Source organism: Chanodichthys erythropterus, chromosome 3 (assembly GCF_024489055.1).
Source record: "Chanodichthys erythropterus isolate Z2021 chromosome 3, ASM2448905v1, whole genome shotgun sequence".
Lineage (NCBI taxonomy): Eukaryota > Metazoa > Chordata > Actinopteri > Cypriniformes > Xenocyprididae > Chanodichthys > Chanodichthys erythropterus.
The window spans coordinates 38,766,276-38,787,677 of NC_090223.1; the positions used below are offsets into that span (position 1 = coordinate 38,766,276).

The 21,402-nt window shown below is 37.1% G+C and overlaps 1 protein-coding gene across 5 annotated transcripts; it reads left to right on the plus strand.

The window, feature by feature from the left end:
- Positions 1–1,180: 1,180 nt before the first annotated feature.
- znf207a (zinc finger protein 207, a) lies at positions 1,181–16,894 on the plus strand. Of its 5 annotated transcripts, XR_010894631.1 has the most exons (13): positions 1,181–1,289; positions 3,246–3,372; positions 3,462–3,600; positions 3,689–3,868; positions 3,957–4,032; positions 4,124–4,194; positions 4,523–4,668; positions 5,517–5,597; positions 7,608–7,829; positions 8,876–9,032; positions 9,583–9,767; positions 9,966–10,044; positions 11,641–16,894. XR_010894631.1 is itself a non-coding variant. In XM_067382151.1 (12 exons), the coding sequence occupies exons 1-11, from the start codon at positions 1,249–1,251 to the stop codon at positions 9,741–9,743; spliced, it is 1,401 nt and encodes a 466-aa protein (XP_067238252.1). In that variant the 5' UTR covers positions 1,181–1,248; the 3' UTR covers positions 9,744–9,767; positions 9,966–10,583. The 5 variants fall into 5 exon arrangements, 3 of the variants coding, with proteins under 3 accessions (XP_067238252.1, XP_067238251.1, XP_067238253.1); XR_010894630.1 differs by having other exon boundaries at positions 9,583–10,044; XM_067382151.1 differs by lacking the exon at positions 11,641–16,894 and having other exon boundaries at positions 9,966–10,583.
- The last annotated feature ends 4,508 nt before the right edge of the window (positions 16,895–21,402 follow it).

The following is a 21,402-nucleotide window of genomic DNA, read 5'->3' on the forward strand; positions in this document are numbered from 1 at the left end:
TGACATGCTGTTTTCACTTTAAAAGACGTGCATGCTGTTTTGAGCAAGTCTGTCAATGATCCCTGCTTTTTCATGTATAAGTGAGAATAAATACATTTGAGAGGTTATTAAAAATATACTGCAAAATAAAATGTTTTACTCATAAACCTGTCTTAATCAGAATCAAAATTTGCTTTCAAATGTTGTCATTAAAATTAAAAGGCCATTAAAAGAGATAAGGCTGTCTGAATTATATGGCGAGGTGAACTAACACTTTATTTAGGGTCAATAAATGATATATCGGGCGAACTATCTATTTTCTGTTTTTCCTTTATAATTATACTCTTAGCAATAGATTGTGAAAGAAAGTATGGAAAGTGAAAAAAGGCTTAATGTACATTCATAAATAAATGCGTATAATACAGTTTTTTTTAACTACTTACACACAAAATCCTTAATTGTCACGCAGTTTCTAAAACCTGACACTCAAACACCAGAACAACACACCAAATCTGCAAAACCATACACTAATATTCAGCCTTCGACTCATAAAACACTTTTTGCAAAACACAACACTCAATTATCTATGTAACACACAAAAAACTAACAGGAAGTATCTTTATTTCCTTTTTCAAACACAACCATTGTTTCTGTTCAACTACACATGGTTGATGTATTTCTTTTCTTTCGTACTGTCTAATACTGTTTTCACAACCACAAATGCTTACAGTAAAAAAAAAAAATAGTTTGTTTTCAATCTTGCTTTCATGTTTACCATGAGTTTTTCAACATCTCTCGGCCAATTACTTTCAGTCTTAAACATATGTACGTAGGAGCTCATGAAAGAAGAGCTTTAGGTTTTGAAAAACTCTGTGTGTATATGATATATCCAAAAATATATTATGGCAAAGGTGTTTGCAACGTAAGACAAATGTTTGCTTTCGAGATGTGTTTGTGATCTTTTGAATGCAGTGCTTCATTTTGATAGAGATGTGAGGCACTTTGTGTGTGCAATTCTTGGATTTGTGTGTAAAGTTTTGAAAAAAAGAGGCAAAGTTTTGAAAATGTGTGTAAGCAGTTGAAAAAACTGTAAATGGTAACTGAATTCAGTTAAGCTGTGCACCTCCTGTCCAGTAGGTGGCGGCATTACGGATGAGTTGCCAGTGCATGGAAAAAGCCGTCGTCATATCCTGTTTACTCCATTTTATTTCTGCTAATGGTTTGGTAGGTGTCAGTGTGCTGATTCCTGAAAAGGCTGGTAAATAAATCATGGGGAGAAAAAAGAAGAAGCAGATGAAGCCCTGGTGTTGGTATCCTTCTTTAAAAGCTATCGTAAAGTTGTTTTAAATGTTTCGATGTGTTTATTAGTGGGGATTGGCTCACTTCCTGTATGCGCATGGCTAATGCATTGTTCGCATGTTCCTCTCTGATATCAAGGCAGACACTCTCAAAACACACCGAGCTATGTGCTTACTCCCTAGACATCATAGGCGTCAGTTGAGTTATATTTGAACATTTGAACGCGTGTATGATCGCCTATAGCTCATTAGGTATTGAGTCATTGGCCAAGTCTTTGTCCTTATCCTTCAACTGGTGATGGTAGATATGTTGATGGTGGACCAAACGCGTTATTATAATGTACAGTCAGCCTATCATTATCACAAATATATATATATAATTATAATTTTTGTCTACATATGTTTATTTGTTGTAGAATAGTTTAGTGGTTATTATGCAACGACATTTGACTGTTCAGTTCCTCGATTGATTGTTCTAAAAAAAAAAATTGTTGAGAGTATAATATATAAATGCTGTATATTAAAAAAAATAATGCAGGTAATTTTTTATTGTATTCATACCCATTTTAGTGTCACTAGGCAGTGGTTCTCAACCAAGGGACCATAAAACAAGCATTAAAATAATGTTATTTATTTTATTTTTAAAATTATTTAAAATTTACCCCTGCTTTTTTTTTGAGCAACCATGTGTTGAATATATTTGAGGAAGTCTACTGTTTTTAAAGTATGATTTCTAGAACTGCAAAAGTCAAATAAAATAAAATATTCATTTAGTGGAAGTGTAATTAAACTCTCTTTAAGCTTTTTTTTTTTTTTAAATTTTCCTCTAAAAACTGATGCAAAAACTTGGGAAAATGAGGCAGTAGATAAAGTTGATGAAAAATTATTAATTCATTACAATTAAATTTAGCCTCACACGTAACTTTAATCGATAATGAAAATATTCAATAAAACCAAAAGGTAAAATAACCATCATAAAGGAGTAGTCAATAGTTATAATAATAATAATAATAATACATTTAGAGTGTTGTAAAATCCAGAGTATTGTATCTAATATATGAAAATCAAAAATAATTAAAACATTAAGACATTTGCAGATAAGAGAGAAGAAGCAGAAGCCCAGGAGAGCAAAGGAGAGAAAAAGCTAAATTATCAACGACTCAGTCCATATTATACTATAAGCATACAGGGAAATTCTCAACCCACTCAAACTGATGTTTTTGTTAAAATGAAAAAGGTTAATTTCACCCATTACGTCGTCCAGTGTCAAAAATATTTGTTTTAACCCTTAGGGAATTTTGCAAAATGTCAGCAGACATATTTTGATCAGACTCAAATGAACAACTAATTCTGAAAAACATCATTGCTTCTGCAGTACTTGGCAGGCATCCAATATCTAACCACAAACGTGTCAACGTGACCTGTCACACTGGAATACTTTGAAGAACAATTGAACATAACAAGCATACTCTTAAATATAAAATAAGAATAACCATAAAGGTACAATAACGAGTAAATACTTGAAAATATGATAAGAATTAATATATATAAAGTATGAGTACATAAATATAGGAAATCAAAAGTGAAACTGATAAATCATAAGCCATAAACGATTAACATAAATATTAATAAAAATGCATGAATATGAATTTTGACCATTTCGGATCCACCAATTGTTTTATCAGGTAGAAATTGAGTAAAAGTGTTTTTTAAAAAAAATCCTTATTCAGTAAATCACGCACAACTGGAAAAGGTCAGGGCTTTTGCGTATTATTGTGGAAAATGGGGTGAACTTGTAGTCAAAAAGCGTTGAGAACCACTTGTACTAGGGTGTGTTTGTGAAAGAAGTGTGCTGAAAGATTTAAGCATTCTTATGCCTATAGTCTTCTCTTAATGTTGTTCATTTCTGACTTTTCAGGCTCTGTTATGATTTATATCTTGTTTATATGACTTTAACTGTAAACTCAGGTACTGTAACAGGGATTTTGATGATGAAAAGATTCTCATTCAACACCAGAAGGCCAAGCACTTTAAGTGTCACATATGTCACAAGAAGTTATACACTGGTCCTGGTCTGGCCATCCACTGTATGCAGGTATGACGATGGGATTTTGAATTTTGTGAGTATGTAATATGTTTGATTTACTGTATGTCCAAAACTCTGTTTTTGTTTGTTTATTGAAGGTTCACAAAGAAACTATTGATGGTGTCCCTAATGCGATACCTGGAAGGACTGACATAGAACTGGAGATCTATGGAATGGAGGGTATTCCAGAGAAAGACATGGAGGAGAGGAGACGTGTACTTGAACAAAAAACACAAGGTAGCACATTTAGCTTCATATTACTTATGCTCTTTTTGCATCCCACGTAAACCCATAATAACTGTATTCCCCTGCTTTTTGTGAACAGATAATCAGAAGAAAAGGCAGAATCAAGATGACTCTGATGAAGATGATGAGGACGAAGAGGCTGGACCCTCCTTCCAACAGCCAGCATCAACTGTACAGCCTCAGGCAGCCTACGCCCCTATGACTCAGCCAGGAATGGCCCCTGTCCCAGCACCAGGGATGCCACCCGGAAGCTACTCAGGTGTGCTTTGTAATAATACAAAACGCCCAGTTTAAGCTGTTATGCATAGTATATTTATTATGTGTCTCCTAAATGCCTTCTCCCAAAGGAATGCCCCCAATGATGCCTGGTGTTCCCCCAATGATGCCAGGGATGCCCCCTGTCATGCCAGGGATGCCTCCAGGGTAAGCATTCATAGAGTCTGACTATTGCTCGTCCGTGTCGTAAACATGTTTCTTTCAATAACCTTTCCTTCCTGTTACATGTAACCAATAGCATGATGCCAATGAGTGGCATGATGCCACCTACACATGGAATGCCCCCAATGATGCCAGGCATGCCACCAGGTACAGGAACCTTTCAATTTGAAAGGGTTAGTTTACCCAAAAATGGAAATCCTGTCATAATTTACTCACCCTCAATAGTTCCAAATCTGTATGAGTTTCTTTGTTCTGCTGAACACAAAAGAAGATATTTTGAATAATATGGGTAAGCAAACAGTTGATGGACAAGTCAATGTCCAAAATATCTTTGGAACTATTGAGGGTGAGTATATGATGCCAAATTTTCATTTTTGGGCCTTTAAGGCTCTTATATGTATATAATGAGATATAATTATGTATACAAGAGAAATGTTTTTTCAGTTGTTCGTAATTATTTTATTGTTGTGGTCAGGATTACCTCCTCCTATGGGCCATCACCCTGGCATACCCCACATGGCTCAGGCCCCTCCTACGACCACCCGACCAGCTGTGCCAGCCACCACAGTGTCCACGCCACAGCCAAGTGTGTCCAAGCCACTGTTTCCCAGTGCAGGACAGGTATGCTGCCCTTCCATGCTAGATGCAGAACCGAAAGGCATCTTAAGTAAAATTAAATGTTTAAGATTTCTTCTTATGTCACTTTCAGGGACTGATTAGACTCATACCAAGGAAAATACTGTACGGTCAGTTTTGTTCAACATCAAGCATTTGGTTAGAAAGAGAGACCAGAATTAGTAACATTGTTGTGTAACTTCATGCTACTGACAGTGATGTTTTCAGGTTTCCAGTGCTTCTAAACCAGGGGTCTCGAACTCAGAGTATCTAAGTGCCACAAGTGAAGTGCTGTTCTCCAGAGACTAGCCATTGTTTTCCAATAAAAGTGTATGAATTTATACTTGCATTAATCCAGCTATTATTACAAAGTTTTTAGGCTTTTACTGCTTTAATTATGAAATGAAAAAAAAAAGTAGTAATTTTATTATTGAAGAGAAATTTAAAAAAAATCTAGTGCATATGTGAAATATATTGCTTTTATTTATTTTATTTTTTTTAAGTAATTTTTTTTTTTAATGTTGGATCAATGAAACAACAACAATAACAAAAGATCTACTATAACTGACTGGACCAGCAGAAAAAACTCTTGTTGTTAAACCTTAAACCCTGTTGTGGAAATCCTCAAAAGACCAAAATGTGAACTGTTTTGTGGGCTGGATTAATAGAGAAACTTAAGAGGAGCTGTATTAAAAAACAAACACACACAAAAAAAAGACATGTTAGTGCTGGTAGTTTTAGAGCGCAGTTTCAATTGACCTGAGGTTAAGTGTGTTCATGATAGTTTTGGTGAGCAGCAGTCATGTCCAGATTTAAACAGGGTTTTTACTGTGTGCTCTCTCTCCATGCTGCAGATGGGCGCTCGAGCTCCAAGCACAAGCTCAGCCTCCTCCAGTCTGGACACTTTGTCAGCATCCTCTAAACCGCTGTCCCAAGTATGCATTAGCTTGCTGACTCGGTGAAAGAACTACTTCATAAAACTATTAGGCTTGTTCGAGATGCATCGGCGCTTCTCAAAGTACCGCGAGAGCGATTCAAAAGCATGCTCTCCAATCGTTCTCGCGGTACTTTGATGTCATACGACGATCGGTCTGCGCAGTGCCGATGCATCTCGAACAAGACTATTGATGGCATGTTACAGCAGACAGACCTCAGACTGCATCTTAGAATAATTGACACTGCTGTAGAGGACGTGTGTAGTGCTTCAAAAGAGTCAAGAGGTTTTTAATTGAGGCTGATAAGTCATAGACAGTGTAATTCTCTCTCTTAAACTCAGTGTCTCTTTCTTTGAAATACCTTCATGGTCAGATTTTAACTGTTTATATACAGTGGCCCCAAAAAGTATTTGGACACATTGGGGCACTTGATCCTGATCCACTTTTTACAACCAGAAAGTGTTCTAAATACTTTATTTTGATCATTTTAAACCAGAATAGCTTTGTTTTATTTCCTAAACCCTAATAAACCTAATTTTGTTAGGGATGCGCCGATATTAAAGTTCTGTTCTAAGCTGATAAATTTATCATTTAATTTACGTTTATGCATTTAGCAGATGCTTTTTCCAAAGCGACTTCCAAGAGAGGAAATTAGACCAGAGGGTGAAAGTTTTGGAGAGTAACTATTTGCCTTATTGTGAAGGACCAACAAGATATCAATCATTCAGTGACCTTAGCTGGCAGCAGTGTTAGGGGTAATACTGTACAAGTAACGCGAGTTATGTAATCAGACTACTTTTTTCAAGTAACTAGTAAAGTATTTTTAAATTTACAACAAAATATGAGTTACTTTTTCAAATGAGTAACGCAAGTTACTTTGTTTTCCATGTATTGACCAACAGCTCTCCTGTCCCATGAGTAAGTGCAGAGCGGCATGTGAGCTGTGTGTAAACATGAGTATTGTAGACGAAATGTGAACAAACATTTACTCAATCTCCTGCATCCTGTTCTTCTGTATTCCAGCACAGCTGAAAGGCTTGTTTGTTTGAGCTGCGCCCTCTACTGTACAGGAGTGAATTTGCATTTACTTCAGCTTGAGGCTTATTCGTTGCACTTTTGATGTGAAAGGGCCTTTACATTTTCCAAAAATAGAACTTTTTTTTTTTTTTTTTTTTATTATTATAAAAACAAACAAACAGCCCAGATGAGAAAAACTGATGCAAAAGTAACAAGTAAAAAGTTACTGCATTACTTTTAAAAGTCACTTTCCCTAACACTGGCTGGCAGGAGGGAGCGTATGTTTGAGTGAATTGAGGTACTCTGTTCTGAATGGCAGCATCAAAACCTTAAATTTGATTCTGTCTGCAACTGGGAGTTAGTGGTGTGACATGGGTTCTCTTTGGCTGATTGAAGCCTAGACATGCTGCTGTGTTCAGGATCATCCACGGAGGTTTAGTTGCCTGCCAGTAAAGCAGTAGTCCAGTCTTGAAAGGACAAGAGCTTGGCCAAGAAGTTGCGCTGACAAGAAGGGTTTGATTTTCCTAATGTTGTAAAGCGTGAACCTGCACGACAGGTTGTTGCTGAAATACGGGTGGATAATGTTAGGGATGATATTAATTCTATACTATTTTGTCTAAATAAAAAATAATACCCTCAGTCATTTTAAGTGAATTTAGGCATCACAGACAGCATTGTTTAGTATGAAAAAATAAAAAAAAGATTACATTTAACTTATTAAATTAGCATTTTTAAATATTGGCTTTAAGTGAGCATTATATGGTGGCATTTTGCTTAACACGAGTAAATAACACTTGGTTTGATATTCTGTTATATCTTGCATTATATATTAAGTGTGACTTAAATACTTTGGGGCCACTGTATTCAGTTTTTTTTTTTTTTTTTTTTTTTTTTTAATATAAATCAGATTTGCTTCTGTTAACTGCAGTGCCTAAATGCAGCTTTGAGTTGAGTCACTGAATGTGTCTAATCTGCTCTTTTGTTTGACTTCAGGTCCAGCAGGCTGGTTCTGGTGTGGCAGTGAGCTCCTCTGCACCTTCTTCTGCTGCTCCCAAACCCACGTTCCCAGCCTACACCCAGTCCTCCACCACTGCTGCTGCCAACACTAGCAGCACTGTGGCCAAACCGGGCACCCCAGTCACAAGTAAGCCTGCCACCCTCACCACTACCAGTGCAACCAGTAAGTTGATCCACCCTGATGAAGATATATCACTGGTAAGTGAACCTGTTTCTGTGCTTTGTTTTTTTTTTTTAAGCTTTGAAGAAATAACTGGTCAGCTTTGGAACGGTGCATGCTTGCATTTAATAAAAAACCTGGTTCATTATACCTAAAGCCGGGCTCAGACTACAGGAGTTTTTAAATCCTAAACGACAATGAAATCTGGTTGCAGCCCACACATAAGGAGTACCTTAACTGTTGTTTTTCTCACAAATATCAAACATGCACACACTACAAGATTTAAATATTGTAGCGCAGCACACACTACAGAATATTCTCACGTGATCTCATGGGGAAGCAGATGTAAACGTGTATATACACAGCAGATTGTTGCTGACATCTAAATGGGTAATGTTAACATTTGCTAGTAGCTTTCTACATTCACCCGGTATGTTCAAAAACATAGTGATTTCTCCCCAGCTTTTCTCTTTGTCCATACGGTTGTCCTGTTTTCGAAGACGCATTAAGCAGTCGTGTTGTTGCAACACTTCCGTGCGCCGTTCCGCCATCTATGCAGCAGCTGGTTTTGCGGTCGCAATTTCAAAAACGCTTTCATTCACGTCTCGTTGGCTGTTGTTAAAGAACTGACTTCCCGATTTTAAATCCTAAATATCAAACATGTTTGATATGATGGGGCGGCCCCGATTTATGTGTGCAGATCGGGAGGAGAAAGGTTAGAATGCCTCACATTACCAAATAATCTGCGCCGAACATTGAAACCGATCAAGGTTCTCGACAAATTTTTATTTTTTTTCTACGATTCGGGAAGGGGAAAAATCATGGATAAATCGGCCTAAAACTCCTATAATGTGAGCCCAGCTTCACTGTCTTGTTTCAAACCTGTGACTTTCTTTCCTCTGCGGAACATAAATTTGAATGTTTTTGTCCATACAGCGAGAGTCATAAAGGTCCAAAACAACAGTGGACCCCAGTGAATTTTTCACAATATCTTCCTTTGTGTTCCACAGAAGTAAGAAAGGAAGCAAAAAAGTCCATATTTATGTCTTATCGCCCTGCACACTTTTCATTATGTGTTTGACAGGAGGAGTTGCGAGCCCAGCTGCCTCGCTACCAGTGTAAAATCCCTAGTGCAGGACAGGCCCATGTATCTTCCCCACCAGTCACACCAATGGGAGGCGTGTTGCCGCCTCAGCAGGGTATTCCTGCGCAGCAGCCGGGTGTTAGGCATCCCATGCAAGGTAGGGTGCGTTTGAGTGTTTTTAGACTTTTTGGATGCCCACTGAATATCAAAATAAGAGGTTTTTTTTTTTTTTATTCAGAAAGGACACTTTAATCAAAAGTCAACATTAAGGCATTTATAATGTTATATTCAAATTCTAATAAATGCTGTTCTTTTGAACTTTATTCATCAAAGAATGCTGAAAAAATGCATTACGATTTCCACTAAAATATTAAGCAGCGCAACTGTTTTCAACATTAATGATTATAAATCATATTAGAATGATTTCTGAAGGATCATGTGACACTAAAGATTTAATTTATTTCTGTGATGCAAAGCTTCAGCAACCATTACTCCATTTTAAAATATATTAAAATAGAAAACTTATTTTAAATTGTAAAAATATTTCACTATTCTTTTTTTTATTTTTTAAATCAAATAAATCTAGCCTTGGTAAACACTTCTTTCAAAAACACAAGTCTTACTAACCCACATTTTTGAACGGTAGTGTATTTGCGAAGAATCCCAGTGTAAGTTACGTTGCAACTAATCGGTTTCTTCTCATATAGGGCCATACGGTGCTCCACCACAAGCAGTGCCTGGGTACGTCCCAGGAGGGATGCCTCCGTATGGGCAAGCCCCACCCATGGTTCCTCCTTACCAGGCCGCTCCCCCTCGGCCTGCCATTGGCATGAGACCTCCAGTAATGTCTCCTGGAGGCCGATATTGAAGCGTCATCACCGGTCTTCATTAGGTTTGGTGATTCAACCATTTTACCATCTAGTGGCGTGCTTTACAATCCAGATCAGTAACCGTAACCCTTCTTGCAATGAGGAGATGGAGTAATCAAACTGTGTAACGCATGGGACATTTGATTTTACCAAGTCTTTTATTTGGATCTACCCTTTGTTGCAGATCATACAGTTTGGCTTTTTTCTCATGTTTTGTTTAGGTTTTTAGAAGTGAAGTGTAGTAAATATGGTTCGTAATAATTTGAAGCGGCTGGAGTTTCGTACAGCACCTTTATCAAGGCAAGTCACTGTAAATATACTACTGTACTAAAAGTATGAAGCCTTCGCAGCACCCATAGGTGCTGTTGGACGTCCTGTCCCCAGCTTTGCTTGGTGAGGGCTTCAGATAGCTGTCACTGAGTTTTTTTCTGTGTCTGCTTGTCTACATTTACAGTGTTCTCTCTGTAGGGCCAATAACAAAAGGACTCCTGTGAATGATATCTGTACTGTTCCACTATAAATTGTAATAAACTATTGAAATCTAACGGCTGTTTTTTCATGAGCAAGTAAAGGACAACCACGTAAGGTTTGTACTACAAATGATCCATATGATGTCAGTTGTTTGTGTGAAAGCAGTGATTACAGTGTGCTGGAATGCATTTATGGGAAGCGTTTGCATCCACGTTTGATGTTCTTTCATGTTGAAGTTTGAGTTTAAAGGGGTCAAACCATGAGGAATCAAATTCTTTGATCTTTTGAAATTAGTTTTGTATCATGTAAGCTTAAAGGATTAGTTCGCTTTCAAATTAAAATTTTCCTGATAATTTACTCACCCCCATGTCATCCAAGATGTTAATGTCTTTCTTTCTTCAGTCAAAAAGAAATTAAGGTTTTTGATGAAAACATTCCAGGATTATTCTCCTTATAGTGGACTTAGCTGTATGTCCTATGCCTTCCCTATTCTACTCACGGAAAAAATGTAACTGGCGCTGCGTTCATTCCGTAAGTTGAACAGGGACATACAGCGTAAGCGTTTTGAAAAATACGAAAGTGCGGTTTTGGTGGAACCAAATGACCGATGGTTTCTCTAGATAAGACCCTTACTCCTCGTCTGGTATCATTTAAAGCCCTTTGAAGCTGCACTGAAACTATAATTTTGACCTTCAACTGTTTGGAGGCCATTGCAGTCCACTATAAGGAGAATAATTCTGGAACGTTTTCATCAAAAACCTTAATTTCTTTTCGACTGAAGAAAGAAAGACATGGACATCTTGGATGACATGGGGGTGACTAAATTATCAGGAAAATTTTATTTGAAAGTGAACTAATCCTTTAATGTAAATTTCAGAACTCAAAACATCCTCCCCAGTCAGTGATGCCTTTTTGGTGTTCGGAAGCTTGGAGTTAGGATAGATATATTGTTATTCTTGAACAACATACAACTAACAATATAAAACTAACAAGGTCCCTGATTATTTCAGTGTGATCTTAACAATTTAAACGTCACGGTTGAGAGCGCTTAAAAGGTGCTACAACAGAAAGTCAGTTAAATTGTAATGATCAAAGACAAAGGATCATGGAAAAATTCAATTTTGACATTTTGGTGTGGAAAAAACAGTGGACCTCCGAACTAACTGTGTAAGACCCCTTTAAATGTTCAGCTCCTTATGCAAGAACATATGGCTCTCAAAGAGATAAACAACCATTCAGATGGCCATCTTCCTGAAGATCACCGTCTTGTGAAAGACTGAAATAACCCATATGAGCCAGAGAATCATTTATGTCGAGGATAAAGCTTGTTACTTGACTGTGATTTTCAGGAAGATGCAGGTAAGGGTGTGACTGTAGTTCCCTGTGGTTGTTGTCCTAAACTGAGGATTTTTCTTCTCCTTGTAGCAATGCCATGGGACTGGCTGAGGCAGAGTCTCAGTGTTGCCCTGCACAGGCTGAGGCAAGTCTCACATTTTCTCTCTTTACTCTCTGTATTCAGGGGGCCTCACAGTCATTTGGCTGTTGGATGCGAACGTCCCCAAACTTCAAGCAAGTTTGGTGATGGCCCCCAGTTTTATTAATATCAGGGGAGTTTTCTTAACTAACTCATAGTTTTACCTAACATGTTAAATGTACACAAATATGCTTCAAAAGTTTGGGTCAGTAAAGTGTGTGTGTTGGTGCGTTCAAGTCTTCCTGGGAAGTTCGTATTTACGAGGTGGGAAAACGTGTGTACGACGGTAGGTGCGTTCAAGTCACTTTCGTCGGAGTATGATGGCGGTGTGCCTTCTCTAAATTAATTACACAAAATTACAACACTTCTGCTTCTAGAAAATGTAGAGCAAATAATGTACATTAGTTGTATGTTGCTTTTTTATGTTTTTTAATTAATTTATGAAGCTGTTGTAAACTTTATTGTTGCATATTACATTTTTATACTGTGATGCTATTGTATTTTTTGCTGGGAATCAGCTTTGTTGTAAATAGAAAAGCCTGACAATTCACTGCTAAATACCTGTAATATTGTGGTATTTCGCCATGTTTCTGACTGACACGCCCCCAACTCGTACAGATCGGAGCTTAAAGAAAATTACGAGCTTCCCACTGGTATTTACGACATTGTGGTGGCATTCATGTCAGTTCTGCTCGTAAATACGATCTTTCCGACATGACTTGAACGCACCATTTGTATATATATATATATATACAGTGGTGTGAAAAAGTGCCTTCCTGATTTTTTTAATTTTATTTATTTATTTATTGCATGTTTGTCACACTTTAATGTTTCAGATCATCAAACAAATTTAAATATTAATCATAGATAACACAAGTAAACACAACATGCAGTTTTTAAATGAAGTTTTTTATTATGAAGGGAAAACAAAATCCAAACCTACATGGCCCTGTGTGAAAAAGTGCTTGCCCCTAAACCTAATAACTGGTTGGGCCACCCTTAGCAGCAACAACCTGCAATCAAGCATTTGCGATAACTTGCAATGAGTCTGTTACAGCACTGTGGAGGAATTTTGGCCCACTCATCTTTGCAGAATTGTTGTAATTCAGCCACATTGGACGGTTTACGAGCATGATCTGCCTTTTTAAGGTCATGCCACAGCATCTCAATAGGACTGAGGTCAGGACTTTGACTAGGCCACTCCAAAGTCTTCATTTTGTTTTTCTTCAGCCATTCAGTGGTGGAATTGCTGGTGTGTTTTGGATCATTGTCCTGCTGCAGAATGCAAGTTCACTTCAGCTTGAGGTCACAAACAGATGGCCGGACATTGTCCTTCAGGATTTTTTGGTAGACAGCAGAATTCATGGTTCCATTTATCACAGCAAGTCTTCCAGGTCCTGAAGCGGCAAAACAGCCCCATACCATCACACTACCACCACCATATTTACTGTTGGTATGATGTTCTTTTTCTGAAATGCTGTGTTACTTTTACGCCAGACGTAATAGGACACACACCTTCCAAAAAGTTAAACTATTGTCATGTCAGTCCACGGAGTATTTTCCCAAAAGTCTTGGGGATCATGAAGATGTTTTCTGGCAAAACTGAGACGAGCCTTTATGTTCTCTTTGCTCACCAGCGGTTTTCTGCCATGCAGGCCATTTTTAACCAGTCTCTTTCTTATGGTGGAGTCATGAATACTGACCTTAAGTGAGGCATGTGAGTCCTGCAGTTCTTCGGATGTTGTTGTGGGGTCTTTTGTGACCTCTTGGATGAGTCGTCACTGCGCCCTTGGGGTAATTTTGGTCGGCCAACCACTCCTGGGAAGGTTCACCACTTTTACATGTTTTCGCCATTTGTGGATAATGGCTCTCACTGTGGTTCGCTGGAGTCCCAAAGCTTTAGAAATGGCTTCATAACCTTTTCCAGACTGATAGATCTCAATTACTTTCTTTCTCATTTGTTCCTGAATTTCTTTGGATCTCAACATGATGTGTAGCTTTTGAGGATCTTTTGGTCTACTTCACTTTTTCAGGCAGGTCCTATTTAAGTGATTTCTTGATTGCGAACAGGTGTGGCAGTAATCAGGCCTGGGTGTGGCTAGAGAAACTGAACTCAGGTGTATGATAAACCACAGTTAAGTTATGTTTTAACAGCGGGGGGCAAGCACTTTCATAATAAAAACCTTCATTTAAAAACTGCATGTTGTGTTTACTTGGAGTCATATTTAAATTTGTTTGATCTGAAACATTAAAGTGTGACAAACATGCAAAAAAAAAAAAAAATCAGGAAAGGGGCCAAGCACTTTTTCACACCACTGTGTGTGATATATATATAATATATATTGCAGGGATGCATTAAATTGATTAAATCTGACAGTTAAGACATTTATAATGTTACAAAAGACTTTTAAAAGTTCTTTTAAACTTTATTTGTCAAAGAATCCTGAAAAAAATATTAAACGGCACATTTGTTTTCAACAGTGATAATGTTTCTTGAGCAGCAAATCAGCATATTAAACTGATTTCTAATGGATCATTTGACACTGAAGACTTGAGTAATGATGCTGAAAATTCAGCTGTGATCACAACAATTAATTGTATTAAACAGTTATTTTAAATGGTAATACTATACTACAGTTTTTACTGTATTTTTGATCAAAAATGCAGCCTTTTTGAGAACAAGAGATTTCTTTCAAAACAGGGTGGATCTATGGAGTGGCAAGTGACAGAAAAAGCATTGCCAACCCAAATTTATTCCAGTATAACATAAATATGCACAGTGTTTTCTGTACCACAATTTAGCAGCTGCGCTTTAATGTGATGACATACTGCAAAAAAAATGTCAAGAAAACACATCTGCTGCACGGCTGCTTGCACTGTTAACTTCATTAACAGACTCTCATGAACCGCTTCTTTTTGGTGACTCAAACACAACACAACCAGTGTAGCTCAATTCACAAACAACTAAACTGTTTTACCATTGTTTATGTATAATATTATTTGTCATCAAGATGTGTATATATAAAGACACCTATTTAACTATTGTGATATGAATAAAACAAACACAAACTGTAAGCATGCGTAAGCCTACTCTGGGAAATAAATGATAAAAATGAAAAGGACTTTAAGATAAATGCTAAATAGTTTTGAGCTGCAAATGATAGCTTTACATTCATTTGACATCTTATGACATGTGGTCTAAATTTAAACATTGAATATAAATGCACATAGATCACACCACATGGGCCTATTTTATGATCACATGCCTTACAACAGTAAACATTTTTGGAGGGGTATTTTTAACCATTTAATCTAAGGTTGCTTCTCAATACTCAAACTGATGCTTCCTCGCTCCTCCGTCCTCCAGCCTGTGACCCTGAGACCGATCAAGCTCAGCTATATTGAAGGACATCTCAATTCTCTAATTGCATCTTGAGGAGGAGAGGAGTGAGGAAGCGTCCAGAGGAGCTATGAGCGAGGATGCACAAGTGTATTCTATGCGGAAGTCTTTCTTGTCGAAAAACTTGCCGCAAATATACATTTTCCTCCCCCTTCACATCTGTAACAGAAATTTTAATTTGTTTTACTTTTGCAGTTTATAGTATAAACTGTATAGTATAGATGATTGAATGATTGTTTGCTTTAGTCTTGCCACCGTGACCCCATAAATCATTTTCTAGATCCGCCCCTGTTTCAAAAACATTTAAAAAAATCTTTCTGACCCCAAACTTTTGAATGGTAGTGTATGTTAATGTTGTTTTCAACTACATCTATGGTATTCTGTCAATTACCATAGACAGACTCGTCTCACCGTTTGTATTAAAATATATGCAGTAATTAATGAAAGCTTAGCAGTTAATGCTAGTCAGTTAGTCTTTAGAAAATGCAACTTGCACAAATTATAGAGGATATGCATGTGATGTCACCGTCAGCCATTGTGACTGCTGTTACGCTCACTGAGTGGCGAAAAGACAGTGGCAGCATTGGTTTTCAGTGTAAATGCTGCGAAAAGCACAGAACCCATCTAAAATGGGTAAAACTATACCCTATATATTGTATTGTTATACATTGTGGTGACAATTAAATATTTACCATCTTCTGCATAATTGGGTGTTTTTAAATAAACACTGACACAAACTATACAAGTTTTAGGGCTGGACGATGTGACAAAATATATAACATTACAATATAGGTAGGTCTAAATCGGAGTGATCACTTATATCAGTTATATAAAGCATTCACAGGCAGATTTGCTTTATGTATTTCCCGGTGTCAAAATCAGGCACATCTAAATGTCAGGAAACACGACTCCTGGCTGCATGCCAATATCCAGTGATTAAGTTTCTTTGACAAGTTGTAAGGAACACTTTTGAGCCCAACCTTTAGTGTTATCGTTTGTTTTCCCCGCATTTTTCCCTATTAAATCATTAAAATTAAATCTTTTGCCACTCAGTCCAGCTGAGGGAGCGTGTTCCGGTGGGAAAGTGACGTCAATGCATACCCTCTATTCAGAATGCCACAGATTCTGTCCACAAGCACTGTTGAAAATCCTGATTAATTTAAATCGTTGGGGTAAGCTATAGTCTGCTTTTCATGCAGTGTAGTTTCATAATGAAATGATGCAGTTGAGCAGTAGCACTGAGGAGTAATGTGTGATTTGTTTCTTTGACATATTTATAAGCTCTTCCTTTGGTTTTGGAGATGTTTGGCATGGCACTAAAGGCCTCAATGCACAGAACTACCTCAAGGAATCATTTAGCATGTAGCCAACTATGATTCAGGTGGTTTGGTGTTTTGTAATGTACAGTCTGTGAGGGTTTTTTTTTTTTTTCTTTCTTTTATCTGTCCATTTGCTACTGATCAGTTCCCCTTGATTTTTAAGGAAAATGTAATCCAGGACCTCCTTTTCAGGTCAGACTGAGTAAGTATAATTATTTTAGATTTGTAAATTTGTTCACTGTTGATGGGTAGAGATTTGGTTAAAAGCAAAAGACATTGCTTTCCTGTTCACTGTCAACTAGTTTTTTACCTGCTAAGTTAAGTTTTGTCCTCGTTTTCTAAATCATTACTCATTTTACAGGGAAAACTGAGTTTTGTTTTGTTGAAGTTGCTTATGATATGTCTGTTTTAGGGTTTTTTTTTTCTTTCCAGTAGTGCAGCACAAAGTGAGTTGCCTTTTCTTTTTGTCCTATTTTAAAATAATAAAAGCTGAAATAAAACCAAATGAGCTGTGTATTCTTTGTGTATTTGGTCATATTTTATATATAGGGCTGGTTTTACAGACAGGGCTTAATTAAATTAGGACAATTAAGTAGCTTTTATAAACATGCCTTTAAAATCATTACTGGTGTACATCTGGAGACAAAACAATGGCACGGACACATTTTAAGATATGTCAGTGCAAGTTTCAGTTAAAACGGCTCAAACATGCTTTTTATTTTAGGACTAGCTTAAGCCTTGTCTTTGAAACCATGTAATTGATTCTTTGTAACACCAGTTACAAACAAATGAACAATAATAGCAAGCATTTTCATTAAAGCATCAAAAAGAAGAGAGCACAGAAGAAAAGATTTCATAAAGAAAAAGAAGTTTCCAGTATATCCGATCTTTAAATAACTTTTTAGGGTAAATAATAATGTGCTTTAAATGAACGATGAATCAATTCTTGAAGTAAACTGTCAGTGATATCATTTGGAACAAATGTAGAAACATTTACAAGTTATATACTTTCAGTAGTAACGCAACAGGATTTTGTATTTTTGATTACTCGCCACACTGAAACACAAATACAGACATATATATATGAGTGTCTGCTGAACTTCCTGTGCTTGGGTGGAGCTCTGCTGAGATGAAAAGAGAAGAGTCCTAGTAGCAGGTGAAGCAGAATCAACGACTTGAGGAGAGATGTGAAACTTATCATGGATATTTTAAAAATGTAATAAGAGCACTATGACACCCTGCTTATTTCTCTGGATTTTATTGGAGCAAACTTTAGGTATGTCCCACAGGATACCATAGCAATGAATGTTGTGAGCTGTTAAATTTCAGTCTAGGCTACTTGGAAAATCATTTCAGAATCTGAATAAGCAGTACCTTGTCATTTAAAATATTTTAATTCAGTTCTATTTTAATTTATCTTAATAGATTTGTTTGTAATAACTCTGAGCACTTATATGCTAATATATAGTACAGGTGTCCCTTTTTGTACATGCAGCATAACAGATGATGCTTTTAAGTATTCTACATTTGAAGTATGTAAAATGATGGCCAGTAACAGTGAACCAATGAACCTATTTTATCTGTATAGAGCTTGATTAAAAAAAAAAAAAAAAACTTAATCCATTCTTTAACACTTTTCAGCATCTCAAAATTTCCATTACGTCCAAAGGCTTGAGGGTGAATCAGTGGACATATTTTGTGTTGCAAAAGCAAGTAAATCACACCCATCGCCTCTGTACCTGCGACGAAGATTTGCTCATTCAGAAAGTGTGTTGAACATCTCTGAAGATGAAATGAGAGCAGATACAGAAACTGAGGGACGTATCAAGATCTCCAGACAGCCGAATTTTCTCAAGACAGGCGAAATTACTGTGACGCTTTCTGATTTAAGACGCACAGACACGGGGCTTTATGTCTGTGATTTCTCGGGAAATGCCTCAGATCAGCACTCGACGAACACAGCCCTTTTTCTGCTTGTGAATGCGGCAGGTTGGTAAATCTTTCTTTATATTTCACTTGAAAAGAAACTACAACACATTAGACCACCTGTCATAAAGAGAAAACACAAATATTTCACTTTAATGCGGACTCTTTAATATTGAAACATCACCATTTTCCACATTCAACTTCTCTCAGAATCCAGAAATTAATCAAGAGTAACACTCAACCATTAAAACTTGTTTCTATTAAGGTCTGCAACTAAATACCTAGCTAATTGAGTAGCCTATCTGAATAATGATAATAATAATAAAGTGCTTTACTATTGTTCTGCCTTTAAACCGTAAATTCATGGATAGTCTAACAATAATTATATTTTAGCATTAGAAACAATACTGTGACTAAATAGCTTAGCTTACACATACTGATGTGGATTAACCATTACAGAAACACACACACACAAATGATTTTGGTAAATCACCAGTAGGCCTACTGTTAGTTTATTGGGTTGTGTCTAATACCAATGCTCATAAAAGAATGAAAGTAACACCTTTTGTTTGAGGGTGGAAATTGGAAAAACAAAACATGAAATAAGACCCCACCGCTAGTCTAAGTATATAGTAATGGAAAATGAAGCTCACATCTGACCACATACTCTCATTGTTTGATTCAGGTGAGCCGTGCTCCTGTAGGAGGTATTCTCTGCTCATCTACTCCATCTCAGCAGGAGTGAGTCTGCTCCTGCTCACAGCCATCGCTCTCGTTTTGACACATGTAAGGTCACACAACTCAACACTTCATTTAACATATAAGCAATAGAGTGTCATTCTTAAAGGGATATAGTTCACCCAAAAATGAAAATGTTGACAATTTACTAACCCTCAATTTGGTCCAAACCTGTATGAGTTTCTTTCTTCTGTTGAACACAAAAGATTATATTTTAAAGAATGTTGGTAATCAAACAGTTGACGATAGCCACTGACGGAAGTCGACTGCCTGCTTTCATTTTTGGGTGAACTATCCCTTTAATGTTAAAATACCCCTCTTACTTGTCCTCAGAAAAAGCCTGATGCTCAGCAAGAGCATCAAACTACAGTTCCGATTTATGAAGACATGTCAAGTGTGCGAGGACGCAGTGAAAACCATCATCAGATCTGTCCAACAGAGCCTGAAACATCTGCTCCAGGCTGGACCAAATCCAATAAAAAGACAATGCTGGGGAAACTGTAGATCCCCTGGCATAACTGTACAACCCCAAGGACAGAAAATAACATTTCAGCTTGTAACGTGATATTCTGATCCATTTACAACTAGTTTGTGTATTAAAAATGTCTAAAAGCAATATGGCTTTTCTCCCCCAAGAAATACTATCAATTTGTAGTTCTTCTGTAGTTTACTGTCCTGTGATGACAAATAAATAAAGTACAAAGATTCTGTTATCTCAATTAATTAACAACTGCCACAGCAATTATGCAAATGACTATTGAGACAAAAAGTATAAAAAATAATTACTAAATAATAACTACAACCCAAAAATAATAACTACAACAGAAAAGTTGGGATGTTTTTTAAATTTGAATAAAATGAAAACTAAAAGACTTTCAAATCACATGAGCCAATATTTTATTCACAATAGAACATAGATAACATAACAAATGTATAAAGTGAGAAATTTTACACTTTTATCCACTAAATGAGCTTGTGTCAAATTTGATGCCTGCTACAGGTCTCAAAATAGTTTGGACAGGGGCATGTTTACCATGGTGTAGCATCTCCTCTTCTTTTCAAAACAGTTTGAAGATGTCTGGGCATTGAGTTTATGAGTTTCTGGAGTTTTGGTGTTTGAATTTGGTCCCATTCTTGCCTGATATAGGTTTCCAGCTGCTGAGTTCGTGGTTGTCTTTCATTTAATGATGCACCAAATGTTCTCTATATGTGAAAGATCTGTACTGCAGGCAGACCAATTCAGCAACTGAACTCTTCTACTGTATGACGAAGCCATGCTGTTGTAATAGCTGCAGTATGTAGTTTTGCATGGTCCTGCTGAAATACACAAGGCCTTCCCTGAAATAGACATTGTCTGGAAACTTTTATATACCTTTCAGCATTCATAGTGCCCTCCAAAACATGCAAGCTGCCCATACCGTATGCACTTATGCACCCCCATACCATCAGAGATGCTGGCTTTTGAACTGAACACTGATGACATGCTGGAAGGTCTCCCTCCTCTTTAGCCCGGAGGACACGGCGTCCGTGATTTCCAACAAGAATGTTTAATTTGGACTCGTCTGACCATAGAACACTTTCCCACTTTTAAACAGTCCATTTTAATGAGCTTTGACCCACAGGACACGACGGCGCTTCTGGACCATGTTCACATATGGCTTCCTTTTTGCATGATAGAGCTTTAGTTGGCATCTGCAGATGGCACGGTGGATTGTGTTTACCGACAGTGGTTTCGAAGTATTCCTGGGTCCATTTAGTAATGTCATTTACACAATCATGCCGATGAGTGATGCAGTGTCATCTGAGGGCCCGAAGACCACGGGCATCCAATAAAGGTCTTCGGCCTCGTCCCTTACGCATAGAGATTTCTCCAGTTTCTCTGAATCTTTTGATGATGTTATGCACTGTAGATGATGAGATTTGCAATTTGACATTGAAGAACATTGTTTTCCACAATCTTTTTACTTACTCTTTCACATCTCTGCCCATCTTTAGCTATAAAAGGGATGTCTTAGAGAGGCAGAGTCTCTCAGAAGTAATCATGTTACAGACCTGATATCAATTAACTTAATTAGTTACTAGTTGTTCTACAAGCTGAATCTTTTCAAAATTTCTTGCTTTTTCAGCCATTTGTTGCCCCCGTGCCAACTATTTTAAGACCTGTAGCAGGCATTAAATTTGAAATCGAGCTCATTTAGTGGATACAAGTGTCAAATTTCTCAGTTTAAACATTTATTGTTATCTATGTTCTATTGTGAATAATATATTGGCTTATGTGATTTGAAAGTCTTTCAGTTTTCATTTTATTCAAATTTAAAAAACGTCCCAAC

Coding starts and splice junctions, on each gene's coding strand:
- znf207a (XM_067382151.1), top strand. CDS start 1,249: ATGGGGAGAAAAAAGAAGAAGCAGATGAAGCCCTGGTGTTG. Junction 1,290..3,245: donor CAGATGAAGCCCTGGTGTTG/GTATCCTTCTTT, acceptor CTGTAAACTCAG/GTACTGTAACAGGGATTTTG. Junction 9,033..9,582: donor TGTTAGGCATCCCATGCAAG/GTAGGGTGCGTT, acceptor CTTCTCATATAG/GGCCATACGGTGCTCCACCA.